At 43.5% G+C, this 20,714-nt stretch overlaps 1 protein-coding gene across 2 annotated transcripts; it reads right to left on the minus strand.

Moving 5' to 3' along the window:
• Nucleotides 1-1,485: 1,485 nt before the first annotated feature.
• Nucleotides 1,486-18,881, minus strand: LOC143663896 (protein diaphanous homolog 1). Of its 2 annotated transcripts, none has more exons than XM_077137250.1 (10): nucleotides 18,727-18,881; nucleotides 14,991-15,085; nucleotides 13,882-13,983; nucleotides 13,451-13,690; nucleotides 13,191-13,320; nucleotides 12,334-12,459; nucleotides 11,594-11,757; nucleotides 11,335-11,470; nucleotides 9,328-9,414; nucleotides 1,486-3,484 (listed from the first exon to the last, which is right to left on the minus strand). In XM_077137250.1, exons 1-10 carry the CDS (start codon nucleotides 18,878-18,880, stop codon nucleotides 3,327-3,329), a joined length of 1,392 nt encoding a protein of 463 aa, XP_076993365.1. In that variant the 5' UTR covers nucleotide 18,881; the 3' UTR covers nucleotides 1,486-3,326. The 2 variants fall into 2 exon arrangements, with proteins under 2 accessions (XP_076993365.1, XP_076993366.1); XM_077137251.1 differs by lacking the exon at nucleotides 18,727-18,881 and adding an exon at nucleotides 16,991-17,009.
• Nucleotides 18,882-20,714: the final 1,833 nt, after the last annotated feature.

Below are 20,714 nucleotides of genomic sequence, written 5' to 3' on the forward strand. Positions count from 1 at the left end.
CGCGGGAGGACACTGTCCTTTCTCTCCTTCGCCCGCCTGTCCCCGCAGCTAGATGTGGAAACACCGGGAGCGGGAGGGAATGCGGGAGGTGATTCTCCGAAAGCCAAGTCCGCAGCTGGGGCCTCAGTTTCACTACCTGAAATCCGCTTTCCTGCTCACCTCTTTGCAGCCAAGCCAAGGAAGCTGGAGGCCCAAGCCCTTCTTGAAGGGTGTCAAGGGGACTGGAAGAGATGAGATTGCCCAGCTCTCTCCCCTCCTCTCCTCCCTCTCCAAGCTTTTCCATTCATTCGCAGGCTTTCCCTCTGCCCGCCTCCTGGAAGAGTTTTAGGTTGGTGCAGCCACAGAAACTGCAGGAAACACTTGGGGGTGGGCGGGATGGGGAGGAGGGAGAACGAGTGGAAGAACAGAAACACGGACAGTCCTGCTGGACTTATCAGGTGGGTCAGTCAGGGTATGCCCGAAAGCAGGGTCGGGGGAGCTTGTCTCCCAGTGGGAGCCCCAAGAGCGGGTCCTGGTCACTCATCCTCCCTGTTCCTCAAGCATGTTGTCATGGAAACCAATCCTTCCAGCTAAGCATCTGAGGGCGACTTTCTGGCGTGGGAGGAAGGGTGGTGCCGCGGTTGCTGAGATGGAAGCAGGGTTTTGTTTCGGAGAGCCAAGCTGAGAGGCGGGGTGCCGGGGTGGGGGTGGGGGTGGCCCTGGGTTCTATTCCTGGCACCACTGCAGACTGGCACAGTGCATGAGCAGCTGTGGTTGGTCCCCTAATTGGTATGTGTGCCTATAAAGCCCTGAGCCAGAAAAGCGTGCCCTCTGGATGGGGATGGGAGAGGAGGAAAGTAACCCACCCCCACACATCCGGCCATACTGGGAAGGCAGCTGCCCAGGCTCCAAAGCTATTTAAAAAGCTTTTATTTCTAGTTTCAGGACCTGCCCAAAGTGGTTTGTGGTCTTCTCTAGGCCCCTCCCTGTCTATACTGGGTCTGCTCACTGCTTTTAAGATGTCTTTGTGCAGGTCACAAGGCAACGAAAGTCACCTGGAGCATGAACTTGGGCTTTTGCTCTCCACTGGGTAGGCTTAGGTTTCTGCCCTGTGTAAGTCCCTCTGGAATGTGGTTTGTGGCCACCAAGAGTGGCTGGAATGGGAGTCACATGCTTCCCTTAGCAGTGAGGTACTGCCAGGAAACTGAGTGTGACGTCTGGCTGCATCAGGAGGTGGGAGCTAGAACTGAGCTCAAGAAACGGGCTCCTATGTCTTTGTGGAGGGCAAACGGCCCTAAGCTAAGCTCTACTGGGGCAGAAACTGCCATGTATTTATCTCTGTAGCCCTGTGTCTGAGCTTACTGTTCAGCACTTGATGGGTACCTTAAGCTTTCTTGACAACAGTTTGTCAGGGCAACCAGGGACGTGATGGAGTAAGAGTTGAAAAGCCTGAACTAGAGTGAAAAGAAAACAGCACAGAAATTCACGAAGGAGACTGTGAGGCAGCACTGTTTCAATGCTTTATTAACAGTTGGAAACAAACCCAACAAATTGGAGGTGATGACATCCCAGAAACCCAAGAGGTGAGGGAAACAGGTTTGCATTTTGTCCCTTTTTTTTCCTTTTATTATTAAATGCATCTTAGCAAAAGTAGATTAAAAAAGAAAGGGCCAAAGCCCCAGATGTCAGCGAGCAGGGAGAAGGAGGGAACTCAGGGGAGCGACAGACCCCCTACACCACCATCTTCCCAGGGATAGATCAAAGGAGCCGCTGTTGCCCCTTCACACACAGGCTCAAGCATGTTGGAGTTAACTAGAAACCAGAACCCTCCTTTCTATCCTCAAGGCCTCTTTGCGAGTCGCCCTTAAGTCTCCTAAGTCCCTCCCATTCTAACAATTACAATTCTCGGCCAAACCCTTCTCCCTCTCTCCATCTGGGGGTGGGAAGCTGAAAGGGGCACAAGGAGCACAAAAGTGTCACCTCGAGCCAGAGAATCTGAGCTTCTTGTGACTGGAGCCACCGAACAGTTTGACCTGCCCACTGTTAGAAGGGAGTGGGGGCACACTGTGCGGGGGTGTTGCCTGTGCCCATTTCCCAGTGTCCAGTTAGCATTTGCACATTTGGCTTGATAAATATATTAAATTTATAAAAATCTTGTGGTCTCACAATGCCCAATAGATACTGCTAGGCCTGGCCCAGCTCAACCAGCAAAAAGGTCCCCCCTGTTTCAGAACCGATGCTGGGAGAGAGAATCTGCTTGGCCTCCAGGGTTCAGAAGTCTCGCAGGCAGAGTGAGGGCCAGGGGCTCGTTCAGCCTTGAGGCCTATGGGGAGAAACCCCTGGAACTCTGGAACCTGCCATTAAAGCCTCTTACATTATGCAGGGGTGAAGGGCAGGAAAGAATGATTTTCTTTAAAAAAAAAATCTCATATAAAAATAGATCCATTTGGAAAACAATTTCTCAGCCAGGAGGCTCCACCTCCCATTTCCTTGGAGACAGGGTGAGGTGTTGGGATGGTTACAATACAGCTCATACTCCAGATGAGCTGCACCAAAGCTCTGGGGAGGGGATGAGGGATCTTGGCTCAGTAGCCTGGGGGCTGGTGCAATGGGTCCAGAGAGGCAAGGGCACAAAGCAAAAGCATGGCAGCAGGCTGGGGGGCCGACTCTCATGGGGTCGCTGCCCTGCCTGCCCACAGGCGCTGGATTGGGCCACAGCTGATTAGACCCTTTTTGTTTTGGGAGACCTTTTTCAGGAAGGTGGGGTAAGGGTGGGATTTGCTCCCCTCTTCCTTAAAGTAGCTCCCAATGCCACTCCACCAGTAATAAATAACAATAGCCAGGAGAGGAAAGAAAAAGAGAAAGAGCAGAGATGACAGCAATGAAAGGAAGGATATAGCCCAAAGGTTCACAAGCCCATGCTGTTCTCAGGGCCAGAGAAACCACAAAAGAAAAGCACAAATGCAGCAAAATTGACCTAGGGGAAAGCCCACTGGAAAGCCAGGGGCTAAAAGGGCAGGCTGAGCCTTGTCTGAGATGAGGCCTCACAGTTACCAAGAGGAGACAATTAGGGTTAAGGCAGCAAACACGCACCCTGCTTTGGTAATTCAGCAGCCAGGGCTGGCTGGATTGGGCTCGGGCCTCCCTATACTGCCTTTTCTTTCTGGCCTTCAGGCAGGTGAAGCTGTATGTGATGTACAGAGAGCAGCAGGCCAGAGAGAAAGACAGGACCAGAGGGGTGGGAGTGGCCACCCTGCAGGAATATCCCCTTGACCCTTTAGGCACATGCTGCAGGGCAGGACAGTCTGGGGCTCCATGGAGGAGCTACAGTGGCTACAGGACCCAGTTTAGCTTGCACGGCCAACCAGCTCCTTGGTTTCCTCAAATATCGTGGTGACTCCCTCACTATTATTGGGCTTCTTGGCAGGAACGGCGGTCATGGCATCATCCTTGGTCAGCTCTGAGGCTAGCAGAGATGTGACTGCACACCCAGCCTTCCTGTTGGCTGCAAGAGAAGACATGAGATATATCATCCATGGACCGCCTAGTTTCTAATCCTTTTCAACTACAATAGACATTCAGCCAGATGCCATCCAAACGTGGCTGCCCTGTCTGGTTCACAGAAGCCCTTACTTTGAAAAAGGGACAGAGATCTAGGAACATGTGCTGTCTGCCTTCAAGTGGCAAAGAATTTAAGAGAGTGTTGTAAAGACAAGAGAGCAGGCCTCACTCTTGCTACCCTGTGTGAAAATAGTATAAAGACTTAAGTATAGTTAGACAGAACTGGGTTCAAGTCTTAGCTATGTGACTTAGGGAGACATGAAGTACTCAAGGTGTTTTCTCATCAAAGGGTTGTTGGAATTAAATAGGCTATTTAATTTAATTACACAGTATTATTTTTCTTTCTTGGCAGTCCGTAGGAAGCCCCTCAGCCAAAACACTTCCATTTTCGTCAGTCCCAGGGAGGGCTTTTGGCAGGTTGCAAAGAGGAGCCGCAGCCACTCTGTGATCCCACATGCACAGTACATTCCCAGGTGCTCCACCAACCTCTCCCCTCTCCCTTGAAAGATTCCCACACACCTCGTTCTTTCCCGCCTCTTCATAGTAGCAACTTTGATACAAATGCTGAGGATCCTATATTGTGTGTTTGTGCACGCGCGCGCGCGTGTGTGTAATGAAAAGTATGACGGGAAAAGCAGAGCTGGCCAAGGATGGACAGGAGGTGGCCCCTATAAAGAAATCTCAGCCCAATGGGCTGAGGTACTGTGAAATGCTGAATTTCATCCCAAACAGGAAGAGAAGAACCCATTAATCCACAAGGTTCTGTTCTAATTGCTGGGATCTGTCCCCAAGACTATTGAAATCATTTATGGAATCAAGACATATGGCCCCAGTCTCAACAGGACGGCAGTTCCTTGGGACCATGCCCGTTTCTACTGCTGTTTGCCTCTTCCCAGGGTCTAGAAGCAGCAAAGAGGGACTATATATACACAAAGAGCTGCCTGGGGGGAAAGAAGGCAGACACAAAAGGCCACATATGGTATGATTCCATTCTATGAAACATCCACAATAGGCAAACCCATAAATACAGAAATGTTCTGAAAATAAATAGTGATTTTGGTTGTATGAAACTGTAAATATACTAAGAACCACTGAACTGTACACTTTAAAAGGTTGAATTTTAAGACCTGAGTTCGATTCCCAGTCCATGCACTTCCCAAAAAAACAAACTAGCAAAACAAACAATGAAAAAACAAGCAAACAAAAATTCAACAAATGGGTGCTACAATGACAGGATAATCGCATGGAAAAATACAGAAACGTGACCCCCGCCATACAGCATCCCCCCCCCACCCCCAAAAAGGACTGAATTTTAGGTATAGGAATGGTGTCTCAATTAACAACAACAAAAAGAACATAGAAAAGATGGAGTGGAGAAAGCAGTACCTAAGCCTTAAAGAAGAAGGAAGAGATCAAAGTAGCCTCGGGCTCCTAAATGCCTAAACAAAGACTGCAAGACTAGGCAGCTGGAAGGAAGCAGCCCAGAGGGGTCATGGAACAAAGTGCCCATTTGGCTTCTGCCCTACCAAAAGCTTTTTACTGGTCCAAAGAAGGCTTTGGGTACTTCAAAAGGACTGCCACCCTCTCTGCAATCATGATCCAGGGCTACTGTTTTCACACAGTAGCCCTGGACCTCTGACACAGGTCAGAGGGAGCGCACGGCATGTCCACAAATTACCAATTTATGTGAAGACCCTGACTATTACCCACAAGGGCTTATCTGGTTACAGATCTAAGATGTGCTGACCCAGACTCTGGGAATTTCAAGCAAACCTCAGGTTATAATTATATAATCTTGCCTCAGTGATTGACAGGTGAGAAAAAGTTTCTCCTCACCTGCAAAACGTTCCTCAGACCTGCTTAATATCCTCCTTTCTGAAGTGCTCCTTTCTTTAAGACCCTATTTCTCAGTTGCAGAAGTCTCCAGAAGTTGAGAAAATTATTTGTGTGTGTGTGAGAGAGAGATACAGACACAGATAGACACTCTGGGGATAAGTATGTGTAAGAAACAATTTCTGTCCCCAGACTCTGGGAAAACAAACTTATTAAGGGACGCTTGTCCTGGGCAACACAGGAGGTGTCAGAGTTCAAGTGCAGCATGTCTAAAGCTGTTTTCCTCTTTGCTTCCTTTCTATAAACTTAGAAGATTTCAGTTACACATAATCAAGCAGTGTTTCTAGGTTTTCTAGACTCAAGAAGTTTCTGTTGCACTACAGACTTCATAAAAAGTAGGAGTGGATGGTAGGCTTCCCCTTTAAGCCTAGAAAACAGGTACACCAGGAAGATATGATGTGACTTACTGCTAGAGATGGGAAAGCTCTGGTTGAGACTGGCCCAACAGAACTGACAGAATCTAAAGCATCCTGGCTTCTGCTCTCTTGCCAAAATTATGCTGAGAAGCTTGAACAATCTCTAAGAAAAAAATGACCTTCCCCCTCCTTTCCCTAACTTAGGTACCTGTTAAGATATTGAAAAGCAGCTGCAGAACCAGATAAATATTTTGACCATATGGGATCAGGGAGGATTATTAACTCATAATACAGCAGTGGGAAACAGACACAAAGAATGGACTGTGGGGGAAAGGGAATGATCTTGAGACATTAATCAAAGCTCTCTGAGTCCAGATTCCTAGAAATTAGGGGTTGACTAGAATAAAAACACCAGCAAAATCAACCATATAATACCAGTATAGCTGAATTAGAAAAGGTTAAAATAAAACATAGGACAGAAGTTACTATTAAAGAGGAAGTGCTCTTGTTAATAAGTTTCCTTAGGGAAGAGGAAACTAGGACAGATGGGGCAATCATTACCATCCTAAATAACTCATTATTGTTTAAAACTCTCCTAATTGTAATTCCTGTCCTATTTTTACCAAAAAAAAAAGAAAGAAAGGGAAAAAAAACAGGGGGTGGGGGTAAGTAGCAGGTGTAGTGAGAGAGAACATCAGAAAGGCTTATCTGGGTCATAACTGCTCTTGAGGTTAGATGCTAACCACTCAGGGTCTCTAAGGTCTTTCCCAACTCTGAAGCATACTTGCAGGTAGAACTTACAGGGAAGTTGGGAAATGCTGGAGGGAGGGAAGGAGAGAGAGAGATGAACTTCTTTCTTCCCTTGAGTTCTATCCCCGTGAGCAGATGGCCTGCATACAGAGGCCACCATTCAGACATGGAGATAAAGTTGAGTCATTAAAACCACAAGCTGACTCAGTCATCAGCCTGAAATAGTAGCTATAATACAATCAAATGAATTCTTCCCCATGATACTCAAACCATTGTTCTCCCACACCCTGCAGATCACAGCAGTTTGTGTGTTGCTTTTAATGAACCAGCCCTGATAGTTACACTGCTCTTCCAACCCCTCAATGGCTCTTTGTACACTGCTCGTTCCCTCAGATCCACAGAGACCTGAAGATTTTTTTAAACATTCCTTCAAATTTTAGGGAAAAGGTTAGTGACTTTGAATATGGACAGCTGCCTCTTTAGGAATGAGGAGGACTGTGAGGCAGATATGTTGGTGGTGCTTCTGTTTTCTGGCTCAAAGCAATCAGCCAGGAGGGACAGTCAGACAGCGCAGCAAGGGGTGGCCCAGCTAAGTCCAGTAAACACAGAAATTCACAGCCCTTATACTTTGAAAACAGGGCCTTACGAGCCCCCACCCTCCTTTTTTCTCTTCTCTTTTTAATCCTAATATGACTACAAAAATATGTTAGCACTAGAAAGGACTCAAGAGACCATTCTAGTTCAACTCTCATTTTATGCACGAGGAAACTGAGCCCCAGAAACATTCGGTGATTTACCTTAAGTTCACAGGAATAGCATAAAAGCTAGACTTGAAAATGGGCCTTTTGATCCCTGTCTAGTCCTGCTCTTTGCATCACACTGTGATGCGAAACCTACTGTTTTAAAGTCCAGAAAGATAAGACAAAATTGGCTGGAGACAATTTTAAAAATATGTACTCCTTATTTTCGTTTCAATATCTCCTTGTATAAGTCTCCTTCTATTCCCTCTTGCCTAGCCAACTGTAGTTTGACTAATTCAGGTCTCTGCTGAAAGGTTAGGTTCCAATAAATCTCTGTTCCTCCACCTCTGAGATCTGCTTTTCCCACTTCAGGAAGAAGTAGAGAATGGGGCCTCCCAGCAGACGGAAGCTGTTGATGTCTGGCTGCCTGTGTACAGGAAGCATCTGAAATTCTAGTTTGGTTGCATAGGAAGAAGCTTTAAAGGGAATTCCCCACCAAAAGCCTGACGCTGACTGGCAATGCGGTGAGAGCACAGGGGAACACAGTAAGATGCAGCATATTTTCATTTGACTAGAAATGCTTAATCTAAGCCTATATCATCTTATATAGTAGGTATGAAAAAACGCTACCTGTATTCTCTACCAGCCATCTATAAACATTCAATCATAGAGAGTTCTCAGCCTGTCATAACCCGTCTCTCCTTCCCTCCAGACAGCCTATATTTAAAGACACCACAAAATGGATAACAGTTGTGAATAGGGATTCTTCTGTTTAGGGAAGGTTCTAAAGTCATTTAAAAGAGCCCTCAGAAGGGATTTTCCCTCTGGGTATTTAGACTATGGGTAGAAACAGGTGACCAACCATTACTGATGAAATTCTCAGTGATGTGCAGAAACATTTGGGCCAGGGAACTGAGTTAATGTGGGTTAGAATGCTCTACAACCTTGACCCTAAAGTGCTTGTTCCAGGGTGACAGCTACTATAGGCCCTACAGATACATACCATTGGGTCAATCAATAGCTAGGCATTGATCAAAGCAAGTGGCACAACTCCTTTTCTTTATACTAACTTTAAGGTAGGACTCATATCATACAGGCCTACAGAATTCACCAGCCGGGGAATAGGGAATACAGCTTTAATTCCTTCAGCAGTGAAGTAACAAAGTCTGAGGCTTCTTGATGCCTTTTCTGTCACTCCCAACCCTTCAACAAGAAAAGAAGCCATCACTCCTAGCCTCAAAAGGCTTTCATCAGACACAATGGTGCAGGTGAACCCCACCTGAGGGTGTAGCCTTGGCTATACCTCCTTTGGACCAGGCTCCTTAAGTTTCACTTAAAGGAAACTTACCCATTGTCCTTTTCTATACTAATGCCTGCATCATCTGTCCTCCTATTCCCATAATTCATAAAGGCTCCAGTGCAATTTAATCTACTTAAATCTTCTAAAGGGTGGAGACAGAGTTGCAAGGGGTAGTGGGGGGGGAGTGGAGAAAGGCAAAGACAGTGGAGGCTAACAGCTCCCAAAGAAAAAGTAGGGTAAGGTTCTCAGATATAGCGCAATTCTGCATCTGAGATTCCTAGCCTTCTTCCTATGGGATCTCATACTTACTTTTATTAGCTCTCTCTATATAGCTCTTCTGCCGGTGAACCTGAAGGTAAGGACTCTGAGTTTTTTGTTTTGTTTTCATTGAATTTCTTGTATCTAGGGTATAGATTTGTATCTGAGCAATTTTTGTTCATACATTCAAACACCTACCCAAATCCTTTACTCCTGCAGCACAATTCCTTTGTTTAAAAATGGGGAGAAAGGCAAGAACAATCAAATGTAACTGATTTGTTGTCACTCCCTCAAACCCTTGTTCTCTTAGTCACTAGACACTTCCTAACATAACAGGATGAGGAGTACATAATCCACTCTAAATGCAGGGGCTACTGTGGGGGAAGTTTCCAAACCCTTAGACATTATCTTCTCTTTAGCCCAAGACTAGCAGAAGCAGAGGTTTCTCACTCCTTTCTGCATCCAGGCTGGGCTCTAGTTGCTTACTTACCCTGACGGGGTCCTCTCTTTCGACGGAATGCTGCGCCGGATTGCAGGGCTTCTAGAAGACTGTCCATCACACCTGTCTCATCACCCTCTGTCATGAATAAAGATGGAGATACAAACTTCTCAGTCCAAGCAATCTGGCAAGAGTCAAACTCCACAGAGAATGCACAGTCTTTGCTTGGCTTACCCTCACCCACAACGACTGGCAGCTAAGAGTAGACAAAAAGGACTCAACCTCAGTTCTGAGCGGTCATGTTTACTTGTGTGTTTTAAAAATGGTAGAAACAAGATTTCATTGCCTTACTATACATTGCAAGTCTTGGAATATTTTCCTGCAGGGCCCAGTGCTCCCCTCCCCACCCCAATTAGGATGAGCGCACAAAACTGCGGAACTGCTCAACTCCAAGACAAGGATGAGTACAGAGGCTGGATTAAGAAAGTAAAATTAAGGAAATAAGGAACTATATCACTCCTTCTTTATCCTCAAGTATATATCCTCTTTATCTCACTCCAGTTTAAATAAACTTCTCATGGAGAACCTGGTTCACATCTCAAAGCAGAGCTGAAGAAAGATGAGACAGATCATTGATTAAGAGTGTATTTCATTTAAGTGCTGTCTTCAGTGGCAGCATGTTCCAGAAGCCAGCTGTACATAGAAGAGGAGCATCCTGGCTGGAAAACAAAGAGTTAATGTAGAATCCCTGTTCTGGCCCCCTCGGTTTCCATGGTAACAGCTCAGGGTGGTGAAATCTGAAACTGTGAAATCCCTAAGAGCCTGAGGGCTGCCAGTTTCAAGGCCGGGCTCATTGCTCCCGGCGCCACCTGCTGGCTGAAGAATAACACAGCAGCTGACCTACATTCCAACCTCATTTGCTTGCCCTGGGGACTGGGGCAAGGTTTGCTACGCCACCTGTTGATGGGTGCAGCCCTCATCCCACATGTCAGTTAGATCACCTTCTAGACTGTACAAACCCTAGAGGCTTGGCGAGAATGGGGGGAAGGTGAAGGACACTACGTGTGAGTTTTAATAGCACTACTAGATCAAAGTCAGTGATCTAGTAGTGGGTACAGGAAATGCCTCCCAGAAGAGTATAAAGAAAAGAAATGTAGGACTGTTTTTGCTGCTTCCTTCAAGCTCAGGTCCCTGGTCTATAACCAAGACCACAACAGGAGCTGCAAAAAAAAAAAAAAAAAAGACCTGGGATCAAAAGGAGTTAGAGAAGCCTCTGCTTTTTGTGCTGAACAAAGTGATCTGATTCTTGGCAGACGTGGCATCCCTAAGAACTCCTTTTTTTGCAGAGGGCTTGTGGACCCTCAGGTTCAGGGAAGCATGGTATCAGCTCAGTGCTATGAGCAGTGTATGCTATATTTCTGCTGCCCAGAGAGAGGCAGCAGGAAAGAAGAAGAAACAGGAAACAGAGGGCCAGTAATTGAGGCCATATGTTTCAACAAAGATGCTTCTGGTAGTGAAATAGGAGATTCTGCAGGAGGAAGAAGAGGGTGGCCAGCTCCCCATTGCTTTCCAGGAGTTCAATCCACTGCAATCTAATAGGCATGTACAACTGTGCTCAAGTACTGGAGATACAGTACTGAGTGAAATAAGCAAAAAGGGAGGGTAAGTCACCATTTTAAAGTGGGAGGAAAATCTTTTGGAGAAAAGGAACAAAAGATTTAGTAGAAGGTATATGAACAGGCCAGAGGAGCCACTGGTCATGTAGAAGGAAGGAGTACGTGTTACAGCAATACTAAAATCACTGGGGAGATGAGACATAATGCAAGAACCAGCAAAAGGGGGAGAGAAAGATCCCAGCATGGAAAATTAGAGTGTGCAATTGGAGTGTGAGTTGAAGTTCAAGTCCAGCATCAAGGCCCTGGAGGTAGGAGGCTGCCAAAAACCATTTGCCAGGAGTTGAGCTCAGACATGAGCTATTCTCTCTGGCCTCTATATTCTAGACAGAGAAGCCTTCAAAATGATCCTGTCTCCACCTGTTTGCCCTTCTTCACTTCTTACCTGCATTCATGTCTATGAGCTGTTCTCTCTTCTGCTGCTTCTCCAACCGTTCCTTTTCTGCTTTCTCCTTAGCTAGTTTTGCTCGCCGCATCTTTTCCTCTGTCTCTCGTCTCTTCTGATTCTCCTTGACTGCTTGCTGTGGGGGCAAAAAAAAAAGAACACATGGGCATGTACATACGCACACCTGCCACTAAAAGCAGGGAACCAGTGGAGAGTGGGAAATGTCCACAAAAATTCAGTCAGTGGGTCTCTTACTCACCAAAAACATGTTTCTAAAGTTGTGCAGGTCCATGAAGAATTCTTCCACAGACACCTTCTTGGGGTCAAAGAGGAAGTACTCGCCCAGCTCCTTATAGAGGGTCTCCATATTAGAATGCATCATCCGCAGTTTGTTATATTGTTCCTGTGCGTCCTTCACAAAGCTGTGAAGCCAGGGAGTAAAGGACCAAGATCAAGAAGACCCACTTCCGTAGCCCAGAGAAATACTGAAACAGATGTGTATTGGCATGCACAGGTGGTTCAGTACAACTCCATTTATAATAGAGAGAGAGAAAAAGAAGGAATCTGAATATCCAAAATAGGGGAATGGTAAACTGTAAACTATGATACACCTATGGAAGAGGAGGGAGTAATTAAGAGGCTGTTCTTCATATGCATGTGCAGTGAAAAAAGCAATACAATACAATTTTTTGTTTTAAATAAAAACGGGGTGTAAATCAGCAAGAAGTATAATGGCAGTGGTGACCGTGGGGAAGGGGAGACAGAGCATGTGTTTATGTGAGTAGTGGAGATAGGAGGTCAAGGGAGAATTTTATCTGCTTGGTTTGCTTCCCTTTCCCCAATAATGAAAAATGAAAATAGTTTCAAGAACTGTTTTAATTATATAACAAAAATTTTTTAAGACATAAAAATTATATATCCCTAGATCTGTCCTATTTTCCCGCATAGGAGGTTCTCTTTCCTTTCTTAGGAGCAGTTCCTTCATTTTAAGAAAGGATATAGTCATTTTTTCAACAAACTTGTCTTTCTCATCTGTGGCAGCTGGGAAATTCTGAACATCACGTTCCACATCAGAAATTTGTTTCTTCATTTGATCTAGGTTCTTTTGCAAGTTCTCAGCAGAAACTAAAGGAAATACAGAAACAGACAGCAAGAGCTTACTAATTCCAGCCTCAGTACCTCTTTGCTTCTACCCCTCAGGTCACAGCTCAGTCTGCATTCACATTCTGGTGCTTCATCATTCTAGTGCCCCGAGCACTACCCTCCAGCTGTCTCCCACAGGCGCTCAGCTGCCCAGTGAGACCACACATTACTTGATGGTTGAGCTCCTACTACCACGAGGTGCACAGTACTAAGATCAGAAGGGAAGCTGCATTTAATTTAGCAAAAATCTATTAAATCTCCTGGGAGGTCTTGTTTAATTTAGACAACAGGGCTTGGGAGAAAGGAGACATAACACAAAAATAGAGGGACCAGGCAGATACTTGCTCCCATCTATACTGAATGCTGCTTTTTCTTTGCCTAGTTCCAGGATAATTTTTATTAAACTAGTCTATGCTTTTTGAATGAGAAAAGCAAAGGCTGTTGACCTAGATTGAAAACACCTGCCTTTCTTCCAGCTGTATTTGGTGTACCAGATAATCAGTGCTTTCCATTTCTATACATGGAGACCTCTCTTCTGCCTTACACTACCCTGTGGCTTAGATTACCATGCCTAAACCCTCTCCCAAATCCGCTTAAAATAAGTCTGAACTGAAAGTGACCTAAGATCTAGTTTATGTCTTTTTTTCCCTCTCCCTATGCAGAAACTTCTAGCACCCCGAACCACCTTGTAGCTTGATCCCAATCTGCCCCACCTCGGCTGGCTTTCTCCACATGGGCAAGTTCATCAGGGAACTTGAGGACATCAGGATAGTCATTCTCACATGTCTCAGCCAAGAAGTGCAACAAAGTCATCTTCTGATCTGCAGACTTGGTGTCACGAAGCTTAGGGTACAATGAGAGATTATTAGTCCTGACATGCCCAAGATCACCTTAAGACAATAGTAGTTTGTCAGTCTGGGCTCTTGGAGGTCAGTCAGCCTTTCTGTTGTCCTGACCTAACACCCAGACTCACCTTACAGAGGAAGCTGATACTGAAGCCAAAAGCACCAGCATTCCTAGAACCAGCATTCATATAGTTTCCAACAAGCAAGGTAATCTCCAGAAGGCTAGAGAAGTTCTCACTTTTTCGTAACTCCTCACATGCAGCAGTCACAGAAACGATTTCTGGTTTGATATTCTCCACTTGCTCACTGAATTGTAGTTTGAAGAGGATGGCATTTAGGCGCGGCCGCAGACGGGGCACAGTGCCCATCTGGTGGGAAAGACATGCAGTTCTATTACAGCCAACAGAGAGAGAGAATGAAGAAAAAAATCCAGGCTTGAACCTCCTATAGGAGGTCTCAAGTTTCACAGTAGGGAGAAGAAAGAGATGAAGATAGGTTCGAAATAGACAAGAGGCAAGGAGAAAGTGAGAGAAGAGCCTCTGTTACAGGCCTCACTCACCACCACGCCAAACTGCTCGGATTCAGCCAGGTCATTATACTCGTCCTTCAATTCAGAAAGCATTTTTAACTGTTCTGGCTCTGGCATTTGCTTAATGAGGTTCTGAAAGAGAGAAGGGATTGTCTCAGTTTAAGGGGGGGGGTGAGCTGACGACTTGAACCTAAATGACTCTTACTCTCCTGTCTGTCCTACCCTCTGCCCAAGGACCACTAGAAAGGGAACGTGGGCGGGAGGGGTAGGGGGCTACAGACAGCTAGTGAAATGGCAGAACTTTTAAAAACTATATCTCAAAAACAATAAGAACCAAACACATACACACAAACATAAATAAAACACAAAATAAAAATGCATTAAAAATAGTGTGTGTATATATAGTGCTGGTTTGAAGCTGTTATGTACCCTACAAAAGACCATATTCTCTTAATCCATCTCTGTGGGGGCAGACCTAGTGTGGGTGGGACCTTTTGATTGCATTGTTTCCATGGAGATGTGACCCAGACAATTCAAGGTGGGTCTTAATCCCCTTGCTGGAATCCTCTATGAGAGGATAAAAGACAAATGAAACTCAGAGAGCTCAGAGAAGCTAAGAGAGAAATACCCAGAGATACTTAGACACAGCCATCAAAACCAGAGCCAGGGGAGAAGGACCAGCAGACATCACCATGTGCCTTTCCAGTGACAGAGGAACTCCAGATGCCAACAGCCTTCCCTCAGAGAAGGTATTTTTCTCTCAATGCCTTAATCTAGACATTTTCATGGCCTTAGAACTGTATATTTGTAACTTCATAAAACCCTATTGAAAAATCCAACCCATTTCTGGTTTCTGGTATATTGCATTCTAGCAGCTTTAGCAAACCAAAACATATATACATATGTATATATGTACATATGTAAGTATAAATATAATAAAATAATATAATTAATATACCATAATATACTAAATATACTATACTATACTATATAATAATCGGACCACCAAGAAACAGAAGCTTCTCCAAAGCTAGCATTGTCTAAATCAGCAACGCTAGAGGAGGACCGCTGGCATCTCGGTAGAGAGGAGTTGAGGCTAGTGTTACAGCCAGCTCTAGCAGAACCACCTTGATCCTTACCTGGACCATAGATTCAGTCAGAACTGCCTCATTCACCTCCAGGATGACAGTCTTAATTTCTTGATAGGGCATGCGGAAAGAACCCAAAAAGATTGCTGCCAGAAAAAAGATACAAACACACGTTTTTCTTAGTCTCTTCTTCCAACCCATCTTACAAACTTTCCTAAAAGGGTTCTCTAAAAGTTACTCTTAGAAATCTCTGATAGCTACAAAAATGCCTCTGTAAAATGCCTACATAATTAAAACTCAAGTTCCTGGGTCCCACTTCCCGGCATTCTCACTTCACACACCAGCCATTGTTCCATGTGCAACACTCCCAAACCACCATGCTTCAATGCCTTAGCTCACACAGGAAGTGTGTGATCTTCTCTGTTTATATACATCCAAGACTTACATTACACCCTATTCTGTGTCCCTAGTCCACTTTCTCCCACCCCTCTTGGCAGCTCCTCAAAACATCTTCATTCTCCCAACTGTCTACCACCTTTTCATTTGCTCTTAAAAAAGACCCTGCTCTCCTTCATTGGGAAAAATTGAAGCTGTTGGTTAAATCACTCGTACAGCGTTTTCTCAAGCCACCTACATAGTTACCAGCATTGGGGGCCCTCAGGTGAAGCCAGACCAAAAAAAGGATGAGAAAAGGACTATTTTGTAATCAGCCAGAAGAAAACTTGTACTAAGACTGTAAGCTTATAAGAAACCATACCTATAGACCCATCTTTTCCTCATGTTTCAGTAATTATTGGACCTTTTCCAATAATCCGATTTCTCCTATCTTAAAAAAAAGGCAACTCAACCCTTCCGACCCAATTTTCCTAATTCCCATTTCCTCTCTTTCTTTCATTGTACAGTATTTAAAAAATACAATAGTTTATTCTATCTCAGTATCACAGCTCTCATTTACTCTTCAACCCCAAATAATATGGATTCCGTCCCCACAAAGCTGATGAACAGCAACCATTTATTGAGCATATACTTTATGAAAGACACAGGACCTTAAACATAATAAGCTGTCTAGACATATGATCACATTTAACTCCGTTCATAACATCCCCATAAGATGGCATTATTAACCCCATTTTACAGAAGAGGAAACCAATACTTCAAGAAGTTAGGCTTCCCATTCAAAGTCATAAGGACAGTAAAGAGTTGGAACCAGAATTTATACAGAACGGATTCCAGAACCTTTGGTCTTAACCACTATACTACACTGAAATTATTCTTGCTATTGATTTTCCTAATGCCAGATCCAAAGGATCCAAAGGATACTTGTTCTGTCCTGATTTTACTTGACCCTTGTCTTCATTTGACACCACTGACTATTTACTCTTCACTTAGGACTATGTGATACTATTTTTTCTCAATGTTCCTTTCCAGCCTCCTCTGAAATCTCCCCTTTCTCTACTTGCCTCTTAAATGCTACTATCTTTCAAAGCAAAACCACGACTTCAACTATCATTCATATACTATGTCCTAATTCTGTACCTCCAGCCAAAACCTCCTTTCTGACATCATGATCCATTCTTTTGGACGAGTCCTACTAGTATCTCAAATTCTTCTCTAAAATTAGTGATTTCTATCCACCACCCTGCCACTTCTTACTCATGTCCACCACCCCCTACTCCTCTCCAAAAAAGACAGAATTTTTTCAGTAAATGGTACTACTCTCCACAATAATCTAAACCCAAGAAACACTTTCATCTTTATCCCATCAGTCAATCACCAGGTTCCATTAATTCTATTTCATTACTATCTTCTGCCTCCCTTTTACTTTTTTCTATCCCAATTTCAGGCCCTGATCACTTCCCACTTGATTTAAAGCAGTAACAATTGATCTCTCTGCCTACAGTCTCCCCCTATACTAGCAATCCAGCTTCAAGATCACCACCAAAGTAGCCTTCCTAAAAACCACATGGTGGTGCATTGCTCACTGTCCCAATTAAAGTCTCTTCAATAGCTGCCATAGGTTTCAGGATAGATACTTCTTAGCCTAAGCCTACAAAGTCTTTATGAGAGAGCCCTCATCAACTTCTTGGAAGCTTCTTCTCCCACGACTCCCTTCCACAGGCTGTGTGCTCAGCTGTATGCAACTATTTGCAGTCCCTGACCTCTACGATATCATCTCATACCTCATCTCACACCTCTGTGACTTCATACATATTGATTCCTCCGCTTGAAACAGAAGTGAAATGCAGGCCCTCATCCTTCACTTAATTCATTCTTAGTCATTCTTTCAACCCAGGTCAAGCTATGCCTCCTTTAGAAAGTCCTCTAGGATTTGCCTCCTACAAAACTACCTCCTCCCCTTTGATTTAATGTTCCCTTTCCCAGTGCTCCCATAAGCAATCCAGCATACCTCCATCACAGCTTTTGTCACTTAGTGCTATTATCATTTCATTATTTACATTTCTGTTTCCATCAGATACACAGTACACGAGGATAGGGACCAGATCTTATGCAGCTTTGTATCTCTAGCACTTAAGAGGCACTTAATTGTTGAGTCACTAAATACTAGCTCCCAGACTATTCTACCCTTAAACTAATCTCAACTGTCTTTCTGAATTGTTTTATGTATATCACTCAATTAGAAACAATAATGTACTACCCCATGATCTCTCTCATATTGTTTCCCAAAATAACAATTACTTATGTTCTATATTCCTAGAGATAATCTTGAGAAGAGGAACTGTTCCCTGTTTCTCTGTTTAGAGAGTAAACTCTCACATCATTTACTATTATCTCCATAATAGGACTTAACCAGAGATGCTACTTAGTAATATTTGCTGACCAATGATCTAAGACTGTACAGCCAAGAATCATGCTAAGGCTTGCTGCTGTCTTTGTTTCACAGACTTACTTATGGCTTCATTTAATTATTAGTTGTGTGACAATGGCCAAGTCGCAACACTTGAACTTTAGTTTCCTCATTTGGAAAAGTTGTAAAAATAATCACGTCACAGGATTGTGAGAGGATTTTATAGAATATATAACCTTTTACCTCTAAAATACAAACCTAGCATATGCCTAACAGAGCTTGGCATATAACAGATCCTAAAATATTTATTGAAAAATATTTAAATCTATTATACTCAGCATAAGTGGGTAGATCAACAATTGAAATGAACAAAAGACACAAACTTTTATCCAGACTATCAAATAAGTACTGCCTATAACAACTCTTGTGTGGAATTTATGATCTGAAAGTTTTTTTTGCCACGAAGAAGAGTCAGAGGAACTTCAGAACAGAACCCTCTCTGGAGATACCGATCCTGCTCTGAGAAGTACACAATTTACATAATCTATTCTAAATCACAAAGTTATTTCAGATTTAACTGAAATCAAGCCAGTACCTGCATTTAAAGGAAGTATTTATCAGAATGAAAGAAAAAAAGGAAATTTACAGTCAGGAAAACATTTGTAGTAGATCTTTGTGAATACAATGGAAATAGTAACTGAAATAAAAAAGCTCAAGGTTCAAATCCCAAATCTGTCTCTTACTAGTTATATGACGAGGCAAATCCCTGAAAGTTTTAGCCTCTGTTTCTCTCCTATGAAATTGTATACTAACAATCTTGCAGGGCTACTGCAGGGATTAAAATGAAATGATGGAATTTTACTGTGCAATGCCTGGATACATTAGGAACTCAACAAATGGAAATTTCTTATTGACGGATCTTGGACCTAAATTAAGTTCTTAGAACTTCCCATTTCCAATAGAAATCATAAAGTTACTCACAGAGATTCTGGGCTGTCTTTGAGTCCAACACCTTCAACTCTTTTACTTTTTTCTTTTGCACAGATTTCTTTTCTTCTCCACCTTCCTGATCCTTCTTGGCTAAGGAGGAAAATATTTTAAAAACCATGATTAAGGACAATCCACTTTTGTGCATTTTTGAGCTATTTTCTCAGCCTTGAGTGGCCCCTCACCTCCTCGCTACAAATATGGTCCTTCCTATAGTATCCCTTAATAGCCAACCTCTTCCTCTTTAACCACACAACCTTCCATTACTGACTCTAGCACCCTGCCAACTAAAACAAATATTTTATTTTCATTTCTTCAATCATTATCAAGGATGCTTTCCAACCTACATATTATCTAATTGCAAAGATCAGCAAAGTTTTTGTAAAGGGCCAGACAGTAAACATTTTAAGTTTCAAGGACCATATAGTCTCTATCAGCTCTGCTACTCAGCACAAAAGCAGCCAAAGATAATACATGAACGAACGAGTATGGCTGTGGCTCCAGTACAATTTTATTTACATAAACAGAAGGCCATGTGTTTCTCTTAGAAGGACCTTTAATTTGGCTTTTCTCTGAAGAAGGGCCTTTGTCCACAGAAATGAAATGAAACCTCTTCCTGCTTCCATCAGAGGCAAAAACCTTGACAGCCTGAGATAAGAATTCTGGAGTCCTGAGGACCCCTCTGAGGGGGCCTAAATATTTAGTTTTGTCCTCCAGGTAAATGTCTTTGCATGCCCCCTATTGTGGCTAGAGCTGTGGTTCCCTTTTAATGAACTTATAGCATGATGCAAACATTGAGCCCAAGGCCTGGCTGTGCTGTAACATCCTACTTGGATGTGATAAAGAAAGATTTCATCTTCGTTTGTCAGTATTAATCATCTTTTAATTCTTTAAAGCCATGTTTACTTTGGGTTTGATAGTAAGTACAAGCCCCTAAAACCCTGGCTGGGTTGTGTGTCCTCAGGCCTGCATTTTTTGCTACATAGTGAATGGAATGTTTCCTAAGCCAGCCACATCTCAGAGACATATGTGATGAAAAGCATGGTGTGTCACAATGCACTACTAATTCCAGTAAATACCTGGTAACTGCAAAAACAAAAACAAAAAAAGCAGAACAAAACAAAAAATGGCAGTCAGCCTGTTGACCATAGTTTGCTAACTGAAGTACTAGAGTCTTCCACTGTGTTATCCTTTTCTGTCTATTAAAATTCTTATTTACCTTTCAAGCTCCATCATAAGCATAACTTTTCCTAAAAACATTTTCTTGATTTCCCCAACTCTATGATTTCTCTCTGAATCCCAGAGAATTTAGTAACTCTTTATAGGACTTTCTTTCACTGACTTTGTTATATATAGTCTCTCCTCAAGATAAGGATATTGTTATTCATTTTTGCAAATCCCATGACATAAAAACATGTTTCTGCTGGGATCTTGCTGCTGAAACATCACCTTGGTGCACTCATGTGAGGTATAATATACTCTACTCTTCCTACACTCTTCTCTACCAAAAGACAATATTCTTCCCTTTCTATGAAGCTTTCCCTGATAAAACTACTCATTCTCCTAAGCCCTTGATCTTGAGGCTTGCTCTTGTGTAGCTTATATGTATAGTGGAGAAGCTTAGCCTATGTATAGGTATGCCTAAGAGTCACCTTCGGAGGGCATCTTTTGTTGCTCAGATGTGGCCTCTCTCTCTCTCTAAGCCTAACTCTGCAAGTGAAACCAGTGCCCTTCCCCCTACATGGGACATGACATCTGGGTGAAAGTCTCCCTGGCAGTGTGGGAGATGACTCCTAAGGATGAGCCTGGCCCTGGCACTGGGGGACCAACAGTGCCATCCTGATCAAAACGGGGAAAAGAAGTATTAACAAATAAGGTATCAGTGGCTGAGATAGTTCAAACAGAGTTGAGAGGAGGCTACACTGGAGGTCACTTTTAGGTAAGCTTCAGTTATACACTGCTACCTATCAAAACTTGCCAAC

Source organism: Tamandua tetradactyla, chromosome 20, assembly GCF_023851605.1.
Source record: "Tamandua tetradactyla isolate mTamTet1 chromosome 20, mTamTet1.pri, whole genome shotgun sequence".
In the NCBI taxonomy this organism is placed as follows: domain Eukaryota; kingdom Metazoa; phylum Chordata; class Mammalia; order Pilosa; family Myrmecophagidae; genus Tamandua; species Tamandua tetradactyla.